At 39.1% G+C, this 21,696-nt stretch overlaps 1 protein-coding gene across 2 annotated transcripts in view; it reads right to left on the reverse strand.

Moving 5' to 3' along the window:
• The window catches only part of CTNNA2 (catenin alpha 2), a 418,052-nt gene that overhangs the window by 345,594 nt on the left and 50,762 nt on the right, over nt 1-21,696 (reverse strand). For both annotated transcript variants that reach the window (XM_067297215.1, XM_067297214.1), the window contains exons 3-4: nt 4,149-4,315; nt 108-227 (exon numbers count right to left, since the gene is read on the reverse strand). In XM_067297215.1, the coding sequence (XP_067153316.1) occupies nt 108-227; nt 4,149-4,315 (287 nt within the window). The remainder of the gene's footprint in view (nt 1-107; nt 228-4,148; nt 4,316-21,696) is intronic.

Below are 21,696 nucleotides of genomic sequence, written 5' to 3' on the forward strand. Positions count from 1 at the left end.
AATTACTTACTGTACATTTTAAACCAGACAGACTGGAGCACAACAAAAACATAAGTTCTTTTTAGCCAGGACTAATTTTCTCAATCACTGCTTTAAAAGACACTCACCTGTTGTCGTCTAGCAGCCACGTAGTTCAGTTTGACCATCTCTTTTCCAAACTCTTTGAAACGATTTGCTAAATCTTGCTCATTTGTTGCATTTTTCACTGCTTCTAGTGCTTCCTCTACCTAGAATGCAATATATCAGCTGTGTTAGCATTTCAATCCAGCTGTACGCTTTGACAGGCAGTAACTATTCTAGCCATTACTCCCTACTATATGGACCCAATTTAGTTCTCAGGTCCGTCACTGAACAGTGGCTTCACGATATTTCCACTGACTTTAATTAGGTTTCTTAATATAAAAACTGTCTGAGTGTCATCATGCATTACTTTCCATTAACTGTATTCTGTTATCATGTATAATAAATATAAAAGACATAACTATATTCATTTCACCCCTCACATTTGCAAGATGAAATGTTTAATACTTGCGGGTTTTAAAACAAAATAGATATGTTCTTAATGTCTTGTAGATGCTTTATGTGAAAACAAAGGGTAGTTATTAATTGTAGATGAAAAATAACTTTAAAAAAGGAAACTGAAACATACTGTTAGTATTCAAATTTACCCTGATATATCAATAATATCGTATCTTTGTTAAGCAAATGAAAAAAGAATAGATTCAAAACAGAATAACTTGTCAGCCTTATTTGGAGTTTCTCTTCAATTGCTTTCAAACTAAGAGAAAAACCTACCAACAAAAACATATCTGCAGTTACTGAGTCACATTGCAGCTAAACAGGCAAAGACAGGAAACCCCAGTCACGCTACCTAGTTAATCTATTAAATCTCTCATGAAACTTTATCTCATGTACGGTGAGAGAGAGAAGGAAAAAAAAAAAAGCTGAAGGGCTAAAATGCTTTGTTCACCCAGGAAATACTTTTCCCAGGATTAGATAGGAATTCAAAGTTGTATTTCTGTCCTGGACGGTATAATAATGCAATTCCAAGCAGAATGACTGAAAAGCGAAAGCCTCCTGTTCTTCCTTCTTCCTAACACCTATCCCTGCTTTCTCCAGGTTTGATCATATCCACAACGTATGAGGCAGGAGAGGAGCAAACCCGCAGATTTCTGTAGCAAAATGTATAATTCAAAACCCTAAAGCCGTAGCTGCTATGTTGGCAATGTTCTGCTAAGAATCTAACTACCTCGTCTTTCACCCTTAAAAAACAAAAAAACCCCAGTGATTTCTAAGGCAAAACTACCTGACTGCCATAATAGTTGAGGCGGGGGGAAAAGTATCATTGTATTATCGACTTGGTTCTTACCGGCTTTCCACTGCCATCTGCAGCACGACCCAAAGGCTTAGGACATCCACATTGTTCACAGCAGGAAGAACAACTACCCTGACGCACAAAAATCTACGCTCTTTTCCACTGCGCAAATTAACTTTCTGTTCCAAGGAACATTTTTTTCTTCTTTTCTAAAATGCCAGTATCTTATTTCCTCACCGGGTTCTGCACTCCAGCAAAGGACACGTGTCAAAGCAGTTTACTTTACAGTTTTAGAGAGTCGATAGGTCATGGCTTCAGAATAATCAGGCATTTGAAAGAAAAGAGAACGCACTGAAATACGGACATCTTCCTTTCGGATCGAGAAACATTTATACTAAACTACCTCCATCTTTCATCTTTAACATATTGGCAATGACAAGCACAGGCAGGACCAACTGATACCCGTTTTTGCACGTCTTGCCAGCCGCTATTAAATCAAGTTGCTGGAGGATTTGTTAGACTGCACTCCACCGACCTGATCTTGAAAGATGTAGATCATTCTCTGCTGTGTCAGCCTGGGCTCAAGCCTCTGAAATTCTGAAATGAATAAACTGGATGCGAAAAGGATTTGAAATGACTTGAGCACAGAACCTTCTTTTTTTTATAGAATCACCTTTGCAAATTCAATTTTGAGCAACGTCTCTACATTCAAAAGAACGTTACTATGCTCAACTGTACCGATGTGTATTCCTCTGACTGGTGTGTGGTTAATTACAACAGATCCACAATTACAAAATTACATCATTTCTTATAAACATCACCGCATGCTATATTAGTATATGCTATTTTAAAAGTGCTGACACCAGCTTCCCTACAATAAATATTAGTATTAATTCTAATAGAGCAAAATATAACCTGAACGAAGTGACAGTGTGTCCTTCTGGAGAGCAAATGCCCATCGTCACTCTACCGTGTTGATTAAAAGACGCTATTCCCCATGAAGCCTGAAGCATAACTCACCTCCTTGACATGCTTTCAGTAAGAAATAGGATCCCAACTGTATAAATCAAGCTTCGTAACTTTGATATGCAGAACGATTTTAGTTCATTAATTTTCAGGATATCTTGCATCAGTCTTTGCATGTTACCTTAGGGTCAATGCTATTCTACTGACAATTTTTTTAATGTTTTTTCTAGTGATTTAATGTTTATTGGGTTCAAACTACCTTGCTTTATAAAATGATAAGAAAAATATTTACACTGTCAAACCTCAGAAATAAGCTACCCTTTTTAACCTGTGAAACATAATCAAATTTAAGGTCCTTAAATTGAATTTTGATTTAAAAAAAAAAAAAAGCAGAGACGTGTGGGTTCTCCAAAACAGGAGGTCAGATTCTTAAAAAAAGAGATCTTTGACAAATGCAGAGACTACGAACCACATCATTGCCACACACTGCCCTTGCAAATGTAGTGTGCAAACTATGCAAGCAAATACACCCACTTACAAAAGAGTACAGGACATTTATGTCCTAAACAACACAGTACGCTGCTGTAAAAGGAGGGGGAAATTCAGACGTGCGAACAGCATTTCTCATTATCTGTGAAACAGCTCGAATAGGAATTTTAATCATAATGTTTAGAAACTCTGCTGTTCATAATACCAAGAGTCAGCCTCGCTAGCAAAGGAGTATTTGAATTTGAACTGTGTGGGGCAGTATACTGGGAGAAAAAATGAGAAGTGTTTTGGGGAGCCACGGCGCTAACGCTGCACGCGGGCACCGAGCAAGGGGCTGAGCGCGCGGGAGCAGCGCCGCGCTCATCGGGGCCGAGCTCGCTACAATCCGCACACGGAACAACCTGCCTTTCTCACCGCAAAACCCGTTTGCAAGCGGTTTAGTTCATCAGCGCAATTTGGCAGTCGAAAGCTTCTCACCTCTTTGCAAGAAGAGAATATTGTTGTGTGGTTACGCTGTTCAAAGGCAACAAGAAAAGGAAATGCTTTCTGGACAGTCATTAAAAATTAGGTAAAAGTAACTAAGAAACTCTCCATCCTCTCTGCCAGGCTCACACATGGACCCTGCAGGCTTTAAACATTCTGTATGTGAGTTTCTGCACAACTTCCTTTTGTTTTAGGGATTTGTGTGTCCTTGTTTATGCAATAAATAGTGAAAGATTCCAATAAATAGCAAAAAAAAAGAAAAAAAATTAATGTTCCAATTGCAAAGCATTTTAACACGCTTTCGCAAACAGGTGAATGGTGGCAGCCAAAAGTGAATACAAATCTATAGCAAATTATCTGGTAATCTGTAATGCCTCTTTATTCTATTTTTTCTCTTTGATGACTTGATTAGGCGCTTGCAATACTGTCTCACTCCGAATTAAAGAGTCACTCTTGTGAAACAGCCAGCAGTTGTGCGAAGACGTAGAGGGGAAAAAAAAGTACCACAACGGTAGTACTTGCGCTCGGCCACAAGATTGCAGTACTTTACAAGGCCTGAGCTGCTAAACCAGCCTAAGAAGCCGCAGGGTGAGTTAAGCAAATGCAGCTGTTTAGTTCAGGGTGCTGCTTAACAGCACTAATAGTCCAGTCATTGAACACGTCCGACAATTTTGATTTTAAGCCTCCGAAAATTAATTTCTGTGAAATCAGAAAATTAATGAGACGGAAGCAGAAATGTCAAATCCTAATTCTTGTCCAGCACTTTCTTAAGAAAACAGGGAATTAGATCAGAAACAGAACAAAAACATGAACAGCGGAGCTGATTAGTTGCATGTTCAATGCTCGTCGATACACAAAACATGTATAAACAACACAGAAAGTTAAAGCTTCGTACGATTTTCAGGTGCGATAGAAGCCGCATGACGTCAGCCATATCCGCCAGGATGAGCAAGCGGGTGACGGCGGAAAGCAGGGCCCGCGCCGCCCGCACCATGGTGCCGCGCTTCACCGAGGAGCAGGGATCGTCGGCAAACTCCGAGGAGGCGATTCTCATCGTTTCGCCTAGAAGTCAAAAAGGGGCATTAAAGACAGGTTTCCCGCTCGCGTTTTTTCCAGAAAGTACAAACAATTTACTGAATGAATTAACGGCTGTCAGGAAAATACTTGTTGGCTCAGGTACTTGGTGCTGAATTGCTCAGGAAAAACACTTTTTAAAAACGTGTGCGGCAACAGCCTCGATATCCTCTGCTTTTTTTTTGTTTTTTTGTTGGCTTTTTTTGTGCTTCCATTAAAAAAATCTGTTGTTCTTACAGCACCTCCCTCCTTCTCCTTCGCTCCGGCTCCCCGTGCCTCTAATCTGCTCCTCCAGCTACAACAGCCAGCGCTCCCATTCCCAGATTTTTTTTTATAATCGTGATTCCCTTTCTAACCATTGCTGCAATGACTTTACTGTCCAACCTTCAGTACTCCCCCTATCTATTCACCATCCCAAACTACCCCCATTTCCCTACGGATACCCCTCTCCAGACAAACCAAAATACCTTCCTCTATAGCAAACCGAACATGGTGCTGCCTGGACACGTTATTCCTGTTTAATTTCAGCAACAAGGATCTTATTCAATACAGTACTCAGTAAGTAAATTAAGATTTTTAAGGACCAACTTTACTGGGGTTTTTGAAAAAAAGAGGAAACTACTTAATGCTGGAAGTGTTTAAAAGTGCTTGAGCTCTTTTGGTAAAACTGGGATCAAATATTTAGCTACCAAAGGAAATACTATTTTTAAAGGAATAAAACCAAATTAGGATGGATTATGGTAGCGAAACAGTAGGACGAGGAGAAGCTGAAGGAAAGGGCTAATCGGGAACGGGAGAGGCAAGGACCAGGCGGCAGACTGCGGCGATTCCAGGGGCAAAGGGATGGACCTCAGGAACAGCACCTTCTCTTCCCGTTATTTACAGTCAGGCACAAGGGGCAAAACTGGGCATAAGAGTTTAAAAAAAAAAAAGCATAAGCCAGTTTCAAAGATTTTGTAGTCCAATTTAAGCCGATACAGAACATGAAGATGGAGCAAAAAGGTAAGAATTACGTTCAGTTACACAGAAATGGGGTTAATGTCACAAGGAGATCACATAAACCCTAACACATAAAAAGAAAAGACGTAGTGAATGAAAAACAAACAGCACACAACTGGAAGTCAAAGCAACTAAGAGTTTAATGTCATTTTTTAATTTATATTTTACAAGCCGCTTGCAAAATAGTACAGTTCCAGACATAGGAACAGGAACCTGAATCTGTCATTCAATCTGAGAACTAAATATTTATATTGATAAATAATCTGCAAACGTTACTTTAACATGAGAAGTGAAATCTAATTGATTCCTAATTGTGATGTGAACATCAACGATTAAAGATTAGAACATGAAAATAAACTTTATATCACATGTTGAGGCTTATAGTTTGTATTTGGGAAATACCCATCTGAGTTATTTGAGAATAACTTCAGCCTTGATCAATAAAGTCCTAATTTTCAAAAGGAAAATCCATATTAAATAAATAAAATTCCGCAACATTAATTTAATAATATTCCCTGCATTACTTTCTGGTAAAAATAACAACAAAAATTTAATAGATAACATTTTCCTGAATTCATTGAATGATTAATACGAAGATCAATCCTTTTTTTATTTTTAATTTTAGCTTCACAAAGTTTGGAAAGAGATGGGAAGGATATCAAATTCTTGAACTTAAGGTTTGTAAACTGGAAGATCAAACAGGATTTGAAAAGGACATTGGATAAAATTACTTCCCCCTTTGCAGAGCACTGTCAAAGACAGGCCACAAATGTTTCCTTAGAGATTTGTACGAATCTTTTCCGATAGCAGAAAAGTAACTCCTGTTAGTAATCAAATATCACATTAATATTTTCGAAACCAATTTGAGTTATTGCATGTTTACAGGATGGCTGAACTGAGAACGTTTATTTTGTTTTGTTAAATTTTCATCTATTAACCTCCTTCCAAAGATCGGAAGGCATTTTTGTAGTGGGAACCAAGCAACCTATTTTTTGCTGTAGTTATTATTGAGGAGGAATTTAATACCCAGATTCAAGCTTTCACTGACTTCTCATATATCTGACATATTTTACACTCAAAAGGATATCCACCGATATCAAGAGATCCTAAGCATACAGTTATGTAAAGAAGATTTTACATTAAAACTCTGTCCCCGTACTAGTATTGAAATTCTCAAGCAGTGCCCAAGTTGCAATGAGTTATGAAGACACATAGGGTAGACGGAAGTAAAAAACCCCAAAACTAAAAAAATCCACCCACAGCAAAAGCCCCAAACAAACTCAAGCTCCCAGAAAAATCCACTGATTTTAAAAGGTTAACAGATTTTTTTTTTATTTCTTTCTAGAGGGTTGCCCTGGCACTTTGCAGCTTTATTAACTTCTTTTGACCAGCCTGAGGATCTCCAAAATGTGTTGCACTTTGCTGTGTAGACTTGTTCAAAGTATTTAAAATAATGCAGCCCAGCTAAAGGGCACAAAGCCATCTAGACATTACTAGAAATTGTGTTGTGACTATACCAAATAAAAACAAATTTTTAAGATAGTCTGCTGACTTTGTTTTCCTTGTATTGCTACCCTTTGCTGAAAGGAAGCTCCATACTCAAGTTACTTTTTAAAATTCAGCATTCTAGCATAATACATCAGTAGCAAAAGGAAGACTAGGGAAAATGTGGGCCCTTTGCTGAATGGGGTGGGTGCCCTGGTGACGAAGGATGCAGAGAAGGCAGAGTTACTGAATGCCACCTTGGCTTCAGTCTTTACTGCTCAGGCCAGCCCTCAGGAACCCCAGATCCTGGAGGCAAGAGAGAAAGTTTGGAGAAAGGAAGACTTTCCCTTGGTGGAGGAGGAGTGGGTTACAGATCATTTAAGCAAACTTGACACCCACAAATCCATGGGCCCTGATGGGATGCACCCACGAGTGCTGAGGGAGCTGGCGGATGTTATTGCTAAGCCACTCTCCATCATCTTGGAAAGGTCATGGAGAACAGGAGAGGTGCCTGAGGACTGGAAGAAAGCCAATGTCACCCCAGTCTTCAAAAAGGGCAAGAAGGAGGACTCAGGCAACTACAGGCCAGTCAGCCTCACCTCCAGCCCTGCAAAGGTGATGCAGCAGCTCATCCTGGAGGCCATCTCCAAGCATGTGGAGGACAAGAAGGTGATCGGGAGTAGTCAGCATGGCTTCACCAAGGCAAAATCATGCTTAACCAATCTGATAGCCTTCTATGATGGAATGACTGGCTGGGTAGATGAGGGGAGAGCAGTGGATGGTGTCTACCTTGACTTCAGAAAGGCTTTCAACACTGTCTCCCATAACATCCTCATAGACAAACTCAGGAAGTGTGGGTTAGATGAGTGGACAGTGAGGTGGATTGAGACCTGGCTGAATGGCAGAGCTCAGAGGGTTGTGATCAGCGGTGCAGAGTCTAGTTGGAGGCCTGTAGCTAGCGGTGTCCCCCAGGGGTCAGGACTGGGTCCAGTCTTGTTCAACTTCTTCATCAATGACCTGGATGAAGGCACAGAGTGCACCCTCAGCAAGTTTGCTGACGATACCAAACTGGGAGGAGTGGCCGATACACCAGAGGGCTGTGCTGCCATTCAAAGAGACTTGGACAGGCTGGAGAGGTGGGCAGAGAGGAACCTCATGAAGTTCAACAAGGGCAAGTGCAGGGTCCTGCACCTGGGGAGGAATAACCCCAGGCACCAGTACAGGTTGGGGGTTGACCTGCCGGAAAGCAGCTCTGCAGAGAAGGACCTGGGAGTGCTGGTGGACACCAAGTTAAGCATGAGGCAGCAGTGTGCCCTTGGGGCCAAGAAGGCCAATGGTCTCCTGGGGTGCAACAGGAAGAGTGTTGCCAGCAGGTTGAGGGAGGTGATCCTCCCCCTCTACTCAGCCCTGGGGAGGCCACCTCTGGAGTACTGCGTCCAGTTCTGGGCTCCCCAGTACAAGAGGGATGTGGCACTACTGGAGCAAGTCCAGCGAAGGGCTACAAAGATGATGAGGGGACTGGAGCATCTCTCTTATGAGGAAAGGCTGAGAGAGCTGGGCCTGTTTAGCCTGCAGAAGAGAAGGCTGAGAGGAGATCTTATCAATGTGTACAAGTATCTGAAGGGAGGGTGTCGAGAGGATGGAGCCAGACTCTTTTCAGTGGTGCCCAGCGACAGGACGCGAGGCAACGGGCACAAACTGAAACACAGACACTTCCATCTGAACATGAGGCAAAACTTTTTCACTGTGAGGGTGACAGAGCACTGGCACAGGTTGCCCAGAGAGGTTGTGGAGTCTCCTTCTCTGGAGATATTCAAAACCCACCTGGACGTGATCCTGTGCAATGTGCTCTAGGTGACCCTGCTTGAGCAGGGGGGTTGGACTAGATGATCTCCAGAGGTCCCTTCCAACCTCAACCATTCTGTCATTCTGTGATTCTTCAACTCAATCATAAACTTTTTGCTATTTCTATACATGAGTTTGTTGTGACCTTCTTTTCAAACCAGAGGCTTTTTTATTCATATAACAAAAGCTGATCTCTGAGCAGCTGAATTAATAAAAATGGGTTTCTGTATTTCAAACCCTATTTACAATGTTTTTAAGACCATTATAACAACATTCAAAAAAATCTCAGGCGGCTTGACTTCCCAAAAGTCAATGCAAACGGTGCAGGAGAGCCTTAGATATTCACAATGAATAACTCCCATTAGAATTCTTTTCCTTACTATATATGTTTTTACTGCAATTTCGGTACATGTTACTATAATTTGTGTGCAGTGTATCTTGGCTAAGTTGGTAATACACAATTTCAGTAGAAAAATCTCAGCGGTTCATTTCTATGGCTGTATAGCTTTCCTGTATTTCCATAAGGTTGCCAAAACTCTGAAGAGTTTTTTGTTTGTTTGTTTGTGTTCTAAGACAAGGAATAAACAATCCTTACTCGAGAATAAAGAGACAACAGAACAAATTTCTAAACCTACTCAAATATTATATTGCTCAGCGTTGCAGTATCGAACTGCTAGGTACTTGGTCTCTGCAGAGAAGGACCATGGTTTCTGCAGAGTTTGTTGCACTTAATTCCCCACACGCTTTACCTGTGTGCCAAAAATCACTTAAACTAGCAGCAACGAACTCCGAGGTCACAGACAATTTTCTGACATTCATTTTAAATTAAACACTCATTAGAAAAATCCATCAACAGCTCTTGGCTCTGAGCATGCTAATAATTGGCTATGAAAGCACTGATAATCATTTTATTTATAAGTCACTAACTCAAAATATTCCACATAAAGTGAAAAACTGAGAGTGACCATAGTCTAGCATGTAGGTGAAGAGGTAGATTTGAATCTCCTGACATGGGAATTTAAGCCAGAATGTGGAAGACGGGATTCATCTAATCGGTGTAACAACTGGGAAGCCATCAGCTTCCCTTCAGTCATCTAGTAAAGAAACCCAAAGCTACCAGAGCTTTTCATACAGAGCTCGACCCAACACACACTCCGAGAGCATGCCTGACTGATCGAACCCAAGGGAACACACGCAAAGGTATGAAGCCCGGCAGCCCTCTCCACTATCTAAGCTCCAAGTCGGATACAGAGGAGATAGAAGTGCTTCCGAGCAGACCAGCGACAAAGCTTTTGGTCTGTGAAAGTACTTCAGCTTTAGCTATCTTTAAGATGAAGCAGCCAAAGATGAAGCTTTGGATTTTGGACTCAGATGCCTAAGAATTGCTCGACTTCCACTGTGGTATTAAAGAGATTTTATGGATCCGGGCCAAATTATCAGTCTGTAGCTTCAGATAAATACTAACGTTGAACTATGAAAGAAAGAAATACTTTTTGGTAATTGGCCAGTGGCATCAGGAAAGCAAGCAGGGAAATTATCTTAGCCCTTGATTATGCCAGGAGATATAACTAGCAAATATATTTGAAAATGAAGCAGAACGGGGAGAGGGAGAATATGTGGAGGGTCAAAATGATGGCCATAAAAGTTTGACAGTGGCCACTCCTGAAAAACAGAGGTGAATCATTTGCCCAAAGCCATGCAGAAAACTCAACATGTATCTCTATGTAAATCCCAGCTGACCAAAAAATCAGGTTCTTCATACTACTACTAACAATGTCATATACTTTCCTTCAATTAATAAGCTTTTCTGCAAACTAAGTAATGGATATATCATAGTGCAAACTACCATTTCTAGGGTTCAAAATCCTTTATCAGACTAAGCAAGGGCTTCCATCAAAATACATTTGAAAATTCTTCATTTTTCTGTAATGGGAAAACAGCTTTGAAGAAAGCTAAGGACAAGTGAGATAGTTTTATCCCATACATGGGAGAGTTAGATGTTGGAAATGCCATCCCAGATATGCTTGGGATTCTTCATATAGCACTACCTCATCCATAAAATAAACATATACAAGGATTGGATGAAATTTCATTAGCAAACCGCAAAACCTCTGGATTTGGCAAAAAGATATAAAGCAGAGATTTAGAGCTCAGCTACAATAAAATGAAGTTATCTCTATTAGGAGAATATGCAAAGAACAAGTCAGCAGCAAAAAGTACTTTTTGATAAACTTCACATAAGATAAACACAGCCTTATTGTAGGAAATTTGTCAGCTTTTACATTGACATGATGTTTTTTTCAGATCCACAAAGGTAATAATCAAAATTTACAGAAAGAATTAATGAGTGTTGTGTCAGCTTTCCTGTCAACATTATAACTGTTCCTGTTTCAGTGAGACCAGACTATAATTCTATATGACTCACCAAGTAGTCTTTTTTTTTTTTTTTTTTTTTTTAAGTTTAGTGAGCCTCTTCAAGTCTGAAGTCCTAGAGTCTGAGGAAGAAACATATAACTCACATAGGTTTCCAAATTCATATAATCAGTAATTAAGTCTTGCATTTCTGTTATCTAGCTTATTCATCTTAAAGTTAAGAGAGGGCAGGATTCAATCCAGGTATTAAGGGCACCTAAATTTAGGTCTTTACATGTGAGCTACATGTCACAGCTCACACTGTTCATTGGATCTCCATTGGCCGTACAGTCAACGAAGTGCAGACAGCTATTCAGCCAAACAAACGTAGATGTCTTTTAGTCTTTTAAGCATCTCTCATATTCAATAGAGGTAGGTAGCTCTAGAAGGCATTTTATCCTGCATGCCTACTGTAGATATGTTATGATGGGATGAATCCCTTCTCTTGGTGCACCTCTCTTTCCCCATTGACCTCAGAAGCTCAGTCCAGTACATTAGATATTTAACGTTAGAAAACTCAAGTTAAGCGAAATGAATCCTCTCCTCAATAATTAAGCAGAAAGTGTTAAATATACATAAACAGTTTAGCAAAACAAAAAAGTCTTAATATAAAAGTTCATAGATGGTTGATTAAACCACATGAAGTATAAGTTCACAATTTAAATTCTAATAATCTAGAAAGCCAAATGCTATTGAGGAGGAGGGATCATCTATCTCAGTGTCAATTAACATATTTTTATCTTTGTACAATAGCGGTATCAAACCACTCTTAGGCCAAAAGGCAATGTTGAAGCTACAGCTAGACAAATTATTTCTAAAGAAATCTTTTTAACTGAAAAAAAAAAAAGAACTACTTTTAGTTCTCCATTTCTTTCCAAATTCTACTCAAATTGCTCTGCAGGCTGTATTAAATTACTTTCAGTGAAAATTAGGTCAATGTAAGAAACACAGACCTCTTGAGTCATCAGGTCTGCTTCCTTGTTACTGCAGACAATCATGTTGTAATATAATTAATAATAATCTTAATATGATAATAACTACTCTCATAAAATTATCAAGCTTCCATCTTAGAAACAGCAAAGATATTTAACCCCAATTAGTCCTACTGGAAGTAGGAAACTCATTCCAAAATGAACTTCAGAACGTCACACTTTTGTTCATTAGAGACACTTTAATTCCATACTAACTGTATTTGTAGCTAATTTATATCCATTTCTTCTTACGCCTCATTTGTCCTTTGATTTAAATAAGTCTTCTTCTTCCACTGTTTCCTATTATCCCCTTTTTGCCTCCTGCATTCTTGTGATGAGTAATGACAGACTAAAGGCAGTATTTCATTCTCCTCTTAACTGCATAGAACATCCATTACTATAATCATTTCAGTAGTGCTATGAAAATATTGTATTTTGGAATATATGTGATGAGACCTGTAGTTTTCTAGGAAATATCATTCTCAGCTACTAGACAGAGTGAACCCTCAAGCTAGTTTGCAGACGAAACAAACCTGGGAGGTGTGGCTGATACATCACACGGTTGTGCTGCCATTCAGAGGGACCTCGACATGCTGGAGAGGAACCTCACGAAGTTCAAAAAGGGGAAGTGCAAAGTCCTGCACCTGGGGAGGAATAACCCCATGCACCAGTACAGGCTGGGACCTGACCTGTTGGAAAGCATTTTTGCAAAGAAGGACCTGGGGGTCCTGAAGGACAAGTTGACCACGAGCCAGAAATATGCCCTCACACCAAAAAAGGACAACAGTTTCCTCGGCTGCATTAGCCATATCCTTGCCAGCAGGTCAAGGGAGGTATTCCTTCCCCTCTACTCAGCACTGGTAAGGCCACGTCTGGAGTGCTGGGTCCAGTTCTGAGCTCCCTAGTAAAAGGGAGACAGACATGGACATACTGGAGTGAGCCAAGTGAGGGGCCACAAGGATGATTAAGGGACTGGAGCATCTCTCATACAAGGAGAGGCTGAGCGAAGTGGGACTCTTCAGCCAGAAGAAGAGAAGGCTCAGGGAGGATCTTATCAGTGTCCATAAATATCTGATGGGGGGTAGTGAAGAAGAGAGAGACAGACTCTTCTCAGTGACACCCAGTGAAATGACAAGAGCCAATGCACACAAATTGAAATACAGAAAATTCTGTTTAAACATAAGAGAAAACTTTTGTACTGTAAGGGTGGTCAAACACTGGAAGAGGTTGCCCAGAGAGGTTGTGCAGTCTCCATCTGTAGTGTCCTCTCTCCTTCCCCCAGGTATTCAACAACACCAGGAGCTTGCACTACAGCTGGTACTACGACAGTGTTGGAACAAGATCAGGACAACCGTATAGTTTCTTAACACTGAAAGTCAAGATGATCTACTCCCTACCAATTTTCTAAAGACAAATGACTAGGAGCTACCATAATTGTGTTTCCTTTCCCTCCCCTGACACACACATACCCACTCCTACTTCATTCACTGTGCCAGGTCCGGTGACCATTTCCCATTACGGTAAGCCAGTTTTCTGTGAGCTGGCAGAAAGCAAATCTGACAAAAAATTACCCATTTTCTATTTGCTCAGCAAGTTGAATCGTCTCCTCACAGGTCAGACAAATGCCAAAGACTGCTGTCTTTGGGGGTTGAAAACCCGTTGAAAAATAATTGTAACATGTATAGTATTTCAGTGGCAGACTATGAATCTGATTTCACGTGATTTGCAAAAAGAGCTCTGCAGACATAGATAAATTTCATAAAATAATAAAGTAATTGTATAGCAGAAATTAAAGACAGAGAAATTAAAACAAGTAACAAATGACATCCACATTTCAAGAGGGTGGATATTATCACTAGAAAACAGATTGCTAACATTCATTTCAAGAGACGGCAGAGAAGCATACTACATTTGGAGTAAGTACCTACTGTATTTCTGTTCAATGTAAAATATGAACATTTATTTTAAAATAATTTGATGATCTGAAAAAGGGCATAAACAGTACATTGAACACATTTGCAGTTAGAGAAATGGGGAGATTATTATTTTTATGATGAAATTTTACACTCAAATTTTTAAAATGTAGGTAGAAAATAAAACATGAAGTACGCTTCACATTAATAAGAATGACTTCTAAATATACCAGTAAAATTTTTCTTGAAGATAAACAACAAGAATAAATTCACTTAGGTTTTTATAATAATAATAATAATAAATTGAATACTACTTTTGCAGTTGTCTAGGTATACTAAACAATTTCCAAACAGACAGACAGAAGAGAGAGCCATAAGCTTACAAGAAATGACAAAAGAGATTTTGTTTTTCTTAGACCTAGATCAATCAATCCCCTGTGTTAAATTTCTTTACTTCATCCTGATGCAAGCAAGCATTGCCACTAGGATAGACACAGAAAAGCTGTGCACTTTTATATGTCACTCTTTATGGAAAACATTGATTGAACCTATCATGGGTGAAGATGATGTCTTCTGATCCATGTCCCAAAAGAGCAATCTCTATTTTAGTCTACTGCAAGCTGTTAGGGAGAGTGTAAAGGAAAAAAGAGGAAAAGGGATGGCTGAGAGGTATCAACGCTGGTTCTTGGCACCTTCTTGTTCTGGGGTCCAGTGAATGTTCTCACTCCATAAGTCCATTGGTTTGGACTACTGGAACTTTTGGAATTATAAGCAGACTTAATGGTAGGCCTCTATCTATTAAGAGAAGACAAAATGGACTAAAGCTCCTAACGGCTAATATGCTGAGGAAACACCATTTTTCCAAAGCCTGGAAGTGTCTCTTAAGAGACAGAAGGTGGTGGGCACACACCCACAGTCTAGAGAAGAGCTACGATGAGTAAAGGGTGCTGACAATACTCCAAGCATCTGAAAGAATTAAGGAAGCAATGACATCTTGATTGAACGTGCTGTCCTAAGCAGTTCTCAAATGAGAGACATTAATAAAGTTTTGATCTAATTAATCCATCTCTTTCAGATTTTGTCTTTTGTCCTCCACATCCAAGATAAAAAGATGTGACAACTGATCCATGACCTAATTAAGAGCTCTGTCTTTTTAATTAGAGCAAGAGTATTGCTACAAAGGTATTCTAAAGGATAAGTCTATAGTCCCAAATGGAGTTACAGGTTCCATATAGAACACGGTTTATATTAAATGATAATATGACAGAAGCGAACAACCCATAGTTGCTAATAGGCTGTGTTTAAATAATGTAAGCAGTTCTTCATCCTTCCTTCATGGGATGTGATTGTGTTATTAAAACAAACAAAACCAAACTCTTCAGAATGCAAAAATTTGCAGTTTTATCTTCTTTGGACTTGTCCAGGAATGCACAACTCAAAAAATAGGGTAGGACGAGCTACTGACCATGCTAATATACTTCCCAACAGTCAACTTTCTGAATAATTCAGGAATAATGGTCTAATTCCAATTTCTAACAGTTACTTCCTCCTGCCTTTATTCCTCCAGCCATATAAATCATATATGAATTTATTTCCTCTCTTAAAATGTCATATTGTATTTACAGTGCTTTAAAACGGCTGTCATTTTCCATAACGAAAATCAGTGCTGTTCAGAAGTAATGTCTGTTTGGAGATTGTATAATCATTTCATAAAAGATTTTCAAGGCATTTTGATAGTATTTTCATAATGAAGAATGCCATATATTTATTACATATAAATGTGCACTAAAAATAATAACCAGAATTCCCAAAGGCTGGCATGAATGGCTATTAAGTCTTCATCTCCCCTCCCCCAAGCCCTTCCTTTAAATCTCGTATTTGTATGTCCCCTAGATTTATTTCCGCCTTCATTTGCAGTTGGGATTCTGTTCTCTTTCTCTGGAAGAATGGCCACTTTTCTCATTGTATTAATAGATTTCAAGGCTAGAAAAGGCCATCTAGGATCTAAGCTTGATCTTTTCACATTAAATTTCAGCCACTGGAGCTGTGTCCCTCTGGAATTGATTATATAGATAATCTAGTTCACTTAAATTTGACTCACTTTACATTTGACATTCAGACATAATGATGAGAGGTGAATCACTATGTATTTTATAGCACACTAGATATCTGTAAAGCTAGCATGTGTTTTAGATCCAATATGCACGCTTAGATGTGAGAGCACACCGTTCCATTCACTACACAGACAATTAATATGTATAGATTTTAATTATGCAAACTACTACTTTCCTGAGGGACAGTAAAAGAGAATATACAACTTTAGGATACTTTAGCCATGGAACTATGACAATCTAAAACAGTTATTTCAAAAATATTACATTTTAGAAAGAACTTTTCTAATTAGTTGTCAGATAATAGTGCCTTTGAAACATCGCCGATAGACCTAAGTACAATAAAACATTAATTAAATTTTGATTCAAAAAAATTGTTTTGCATGTGAGAATACCTCATCATTTCTCATCCCTCTTTGTCTGTAGCTCTCAGCTACTCTGCAGTTTATCATCTTTCAGGGATCAACTAAATTGATCATTTAAAAACCTTCACCATTGAACTGGAGAGTTTAATGTGAACATTTTAGAAGTGTAGAATTAGGCTATGGAACTTGAAAGCACAGTGGACCTCTTATGTCAATAAACACAGACACAAATTTAAACATGTAAACTCAAACGAGTTGTAATTTGGACTCTGTACATGAGCTAGCTTGCTCTCAAGCTGCAGCTGGGGGATGCTCGTTCGGGCAGTTCAGATCATCTTCCAATCATCAGGAAGAACCAGCAAGGACTTCTGGCACACAGCAAGACGCCGGAGCTCCTGACTCAATCCTGCAGGGAGCCTACTATTTTCTTTGGTCTACTACAGCCTTAAAAGAGACAATTTTCCATAACTTATTATTCTAAAAAAAATTAAGATTTCCTACTAAAGATAAGAAGCTTTACCAGTCAGATATCCACAGAACTGAGACAAGAAGCACATTCAGACTGAGTAAAACATTTCATCACATAAATATGACAGAATTATTCAAATAACCACAGTGGCAATTGCGAGGAAAAGTTGCCATCTTTTTGATGAACTGTGCATGCTACATTTATTAAAATAATTATTGTAAAAAAGGACCAAAAAAGATGTAATTGACAGAGAAAAATCTTTTGCTAAGACTCCTAGCAATTAAAATCTTGAATTTAATCATTTAATGGGTTTTTGCATAAGAATTCATGAATGAAAAAAAAGAGAACTGTGATTAATAAATTTGAATGAAATCTATCAGCTACAGAAAGAGCAACACTTGAAAAGCAGGCACAGATTTTCCAACAGGCATAAAAAAGGAAGTCCTCTAAGAAAACTACTGTAGCAGTCTGCATTAGGCAGGTTTAGATTCCATCATTCTGGATATTACTTTCATTCTGTGGCTTAAAGAGGCTTACAAATACTGTTTAGCCAAGCAAGTGCGTGGGTATATTCTATCTGTGCCCTCGGCACTGTGCGCTACGTTCTCGTTCCTCCTAGACGGAATTCAAAATCATAATTAGGATCAGCTCTATCATCCTCTATGATCACATGAAAAAGTCCCTCAGTGAAAAGCTTAGTTGGAATCGATTTTTTTTTTTTTTTTTTTTTTTTTGAGATAAGCTTCCATTTCAAAGGGCTGATATCTTCCAGCAAGCCACGTTTTCTGACAAAATTTATCCAAAGTCTCCACTGGGCTCTGAGAAGGGAAGGAGCAGCAAGTTACTTGGTATCGAAGGACCACGGCGACGCAACGGCAACTCGCAGGCAGCACCGTGAGCGGGTGGGTTTTGATTTAGATTGATTGTAACACGATCAATTCCCTAAATGTTTTAGGGGGGGAGTTTTGCGCCACTTTGTATCCCTGCTAACTGATGTTGTTTCTTCTTTCTACTCATTTAGTTTCTGTTTATGAACGACTTGACAGAAGCAGTAAGAGAAGCGGGGACCACCTGGCTGCGAACAGAGCTTATTTGCAGGCACACCGCAGGCAAGGGAATACTGCGGAGAGTTACTGCTGCCTGCCGCTGCCCGTGGGTTCCCGGATGAGCGTGAGATAAAGGAAATGGGCAGATTTTATGAAAATGATAGCGGCATAGAGCATGTTTTTAACATGGTTAAAAGAAAATGTGGGAAGCGAACACAGCTGAAGATGAAGCCGCCTTACCCCAACACTCTAATAATGTTGTTGGACTGGGATTAAGAGAACAGGCGTGCTCATGTTAGACAGTTCTCAAGTTTTGCACTCAAGATATGGAGCAGAGAAATTAGAAAAGGTACCGCAGTTTATGAGAGCATGAAAAAGAAGAAAAGCAGACTGCTGAGGGTCACCAGGATAGACGGTGTCTATGGTATAGGCTTGGCATGAGATAAAAAAGAGAGAGAAGACAGCAAAGAATGCAAGCAAATGAGAGCGTTGCAGGTTTACATAAAGCAAGAGAAAGCACAAAGGCACGTTTGAAAACTAAATTATTTTATTTCTACTACCTGTTCACATAATCTGCCCCCATGATCTCTATGATAACCTATATTTGAAACCTAACGCAGTTATTTTTACACCGTAAAAAAACTTGGCAACGATTCCTGGAATGATGCCCGAAGCATTAAGCCACATGAACGCTAACACTTTTTTGGGCTTATCTTTCCTTAGTTAGAAATTACATTAAAAAAAAAAAAACAGACTACAATAATCTTTGATCTCAGCTCAATTTGGTAAAATATTAACACTATCACACTTTGCTGCCAGTTTCAGCCGGAATTCGTATACCATGGAGGTGTTGATATAACATAGCTCCTTATCTAGCGGTACACAACCACGAATATTTCAGAACTGCAGGAGCTTGTGTGCAGACAAATGAGCAGATACCTGCATTTCATACTGCTGAATTATTTTCTGATACAGCAATCAACACACACAGCTGATCTACAGAACAGCACTTGACACAAAGAATTAGACGGACAGATGTTTGGGATAACAAAAGGTTTATAAATGATATATTATTATTAATGATTATTGCTATTTATTGAAAACAGGAAAGGACAAGCAGTACTGAGAGTTGCAAGCATAGGTGTCACATTGAGAAACGTAAGAGCAATAAAAACTGAGGCTGACTATCAGAAATAGCGATCAGCTGAGTCTATTCCATGCACTTGTCAGCAGGTAAATTAGTCCATATGGATTTCCATGCCAGCCTGGCTAGAGCGTTGCTGATACGTAAACTAGCATATTTACAGCTAATTGAGTTTTTCTACTTCAGGCTGCATTGCACAAAATTGGCACTTCCTTAGCTTTCACCGAGGCGAACACAGAAAAAGGAGATTGGATTAGTCAAGAAAATTACGGCAGAAGTGCAGAAAAAAACGGGGGAACAGGAAAAAAGAAAGGCTGGTGGCAACAAAGACAAATGAACAAAGGAAATGAGAAGTTTGTCCTGCCGTGCAAACTCAAGGTATCTTTTGGACAGACCTAAATAACATAAGCCGTGTGTATGATCCTTGCACTCAACCAATCCTTACGCTCAGTTATTTTGTGTGCAGGACTGGCAGGATTCTTAGAGCACCAAGACTTGTTACCTGCCTCCGAACACGGTCAATAGTGGATAATCTCATCTTCTTCACAAACAGACCGGGATCTATTTTACAGTCACCTCCCCCTGCCCTTTTTTTGGCCTCCATTATCGCCACGGTACAGTTATTACCTCTGCCTTGAAAAATTTATTTTAATTTCCCAGTATTCAGTATTGATGGGCAATTTACACCTGTTTCTCTCTGTGTCAATTTTATAAACTCATCCAACAGTGTTTCTGCCATGCTGCTATTTATCCCAGGTATCTACAGAAGACGGTCATAACGCTCAAACAGTTTTTGTTATGTTAGCTACCGATCATCATAGAGATTCTCCACGTCCTAGATCACAGCAGTAGCTTTTCTTGCAATATTATAAAGATTTTTAATAAATGTATTTATTGTTGCATGGATATATCAGCAGTTTTTTGGGTTTTGTTTTTTACAAAGAAGTATGCACAGCAGGATGGTTACATACTGCCATTGAGAAGTGTCGCGTGTCTGAAAGTAGGGTTAACTTCAGATGAAGTTGCAAGTGTCACAAATCAAAATCACTGAAGGGTTTAGACTTTTTCAATAGTTATAAAAATAATTTTAAATTCTAAAGACACGGCAGTACTGTCTCCTTTTGCAATTTTCCATCCATAAGTCATAAGCTCTTGCAGACCTAAACTTTAGAAATTACTTGCATCTGATAAAGAGACTAAAGCTGGGAGAAAATCAAACAGTTGGTGATCAGAATACAGTAGTCTGACACATCTCAGAGCAAGCAGCACATGGTATTTGATTACAAAAGTTTATATTCTCCTCACTCTGCAAAGCATTACTCAGATTAAGGGCCTTTGTTATATGTGAAAAATGTACTCCAGAAAAGGATGTGATCAAAATGCATTAAATAGAAAGATGATAAATTAAAATCTTTTGAATATTGACTAGGGAGGTTTTAGAATTCAGAACACTGGGAAGTGCACTTCAAATTTTCATGCTGTCTTTTTTTATTATTATTATTATTGTTGTTGTTGTTCTCACTGAGTTTCCAGTTTCTGAAAACATATCCAACAACTGTTCCAAAACTGTATCCAAAATTAAAGTCTAATCTCTACAGGAGGGTAGAGCTTCTTCGCAACTGCTTTTAAAGTTGGATGGTTCTGTCACCAAAAATGCAGCCCAAAATACGGAACGCAGAAGGAATCACACTTTAGGCAAGGAGGACCACGGAGGGATGGTGCAGGGAAGAGCCCTAGATTAAGTTTATTGCTCCCAGGACTGCTTATACCTTTCTCATCACCGCCTAAATAGCAGAAATAATCCTGGTAACATGGATCAAAACCCAAGGTTCCCACCTTGGAGGTGAATTCCAGCAGCATTTACAATTTCATTCAAAAAAAAAAAAAAAAAAAAAAAGCTTTTTTTCCTTGAAAATATACTTTGCCACCTAAACATTACTAAATCACTGGAAACTTTCCGATCATGTTTTTTCGAAAGACTGAAAATAAGCCTGTTTCCCTTGTTCAGTCCCTCTCTTATATAGTCAGTGACAGGGAAAAAAAATGGATTCTTCCAAAAAGTATTCTTCTAGCTCAAAATATGGCCTTTTATTTAATGAAAAGAGACAAAAGACATTCTGCAGCAAACGAGCCAGGGGGAGCTAAACATCCTGCACTATGCTGATTCAATTCACTAACCCGGCAGAAACCCTAAAAACCCTTGCATTAATCGTTTTCTGCTGGTTTGAAGATGCCACAGAACGGGGTAAAGTTACTGCCTCCATCACCTCTTCCAATCTGAGAGTAAGACCCTACTTTTTTTTTTTTTCCAATATTTTCTAAATTTGACCTGAATTCAGAAGTTTTACGCACAGTGGGTGATGGTTGGGGTAAACTGTTTACTGAAAAATACGCTCCAGGTACAATCTTTTCATAGACTGTTAAACCTGGGATCTATTTCTGCAATTCTTTCCCCAAACGAAACCCTTCTGAACAGAAATATTGCTTCTAAAGGAACAAGTAGTATTTTCAGGATCTGGTCTCAGAATTCAAGTCAAATATTTCAGAACGAGCATTATTTCTAACACTTTTAGGAGTAAAATTTAATTTTTGACAATGGTCAGAAGTAG

This window comes from Apteryx mantelli, chromosome 5 (genome assembly GCF_036417845.1).
Source record: "Apteryx mantelli isolate bAptMan1 chromosome 5, bAptMan1.hap1, whole genome shotgun sequence".
Taxonomy (NCBI): Eukaryota; Metazoa; Chordata; class Aves; order Apterygiformes; family Apterygidae; genus Apteryx; species Apteryx mantelli.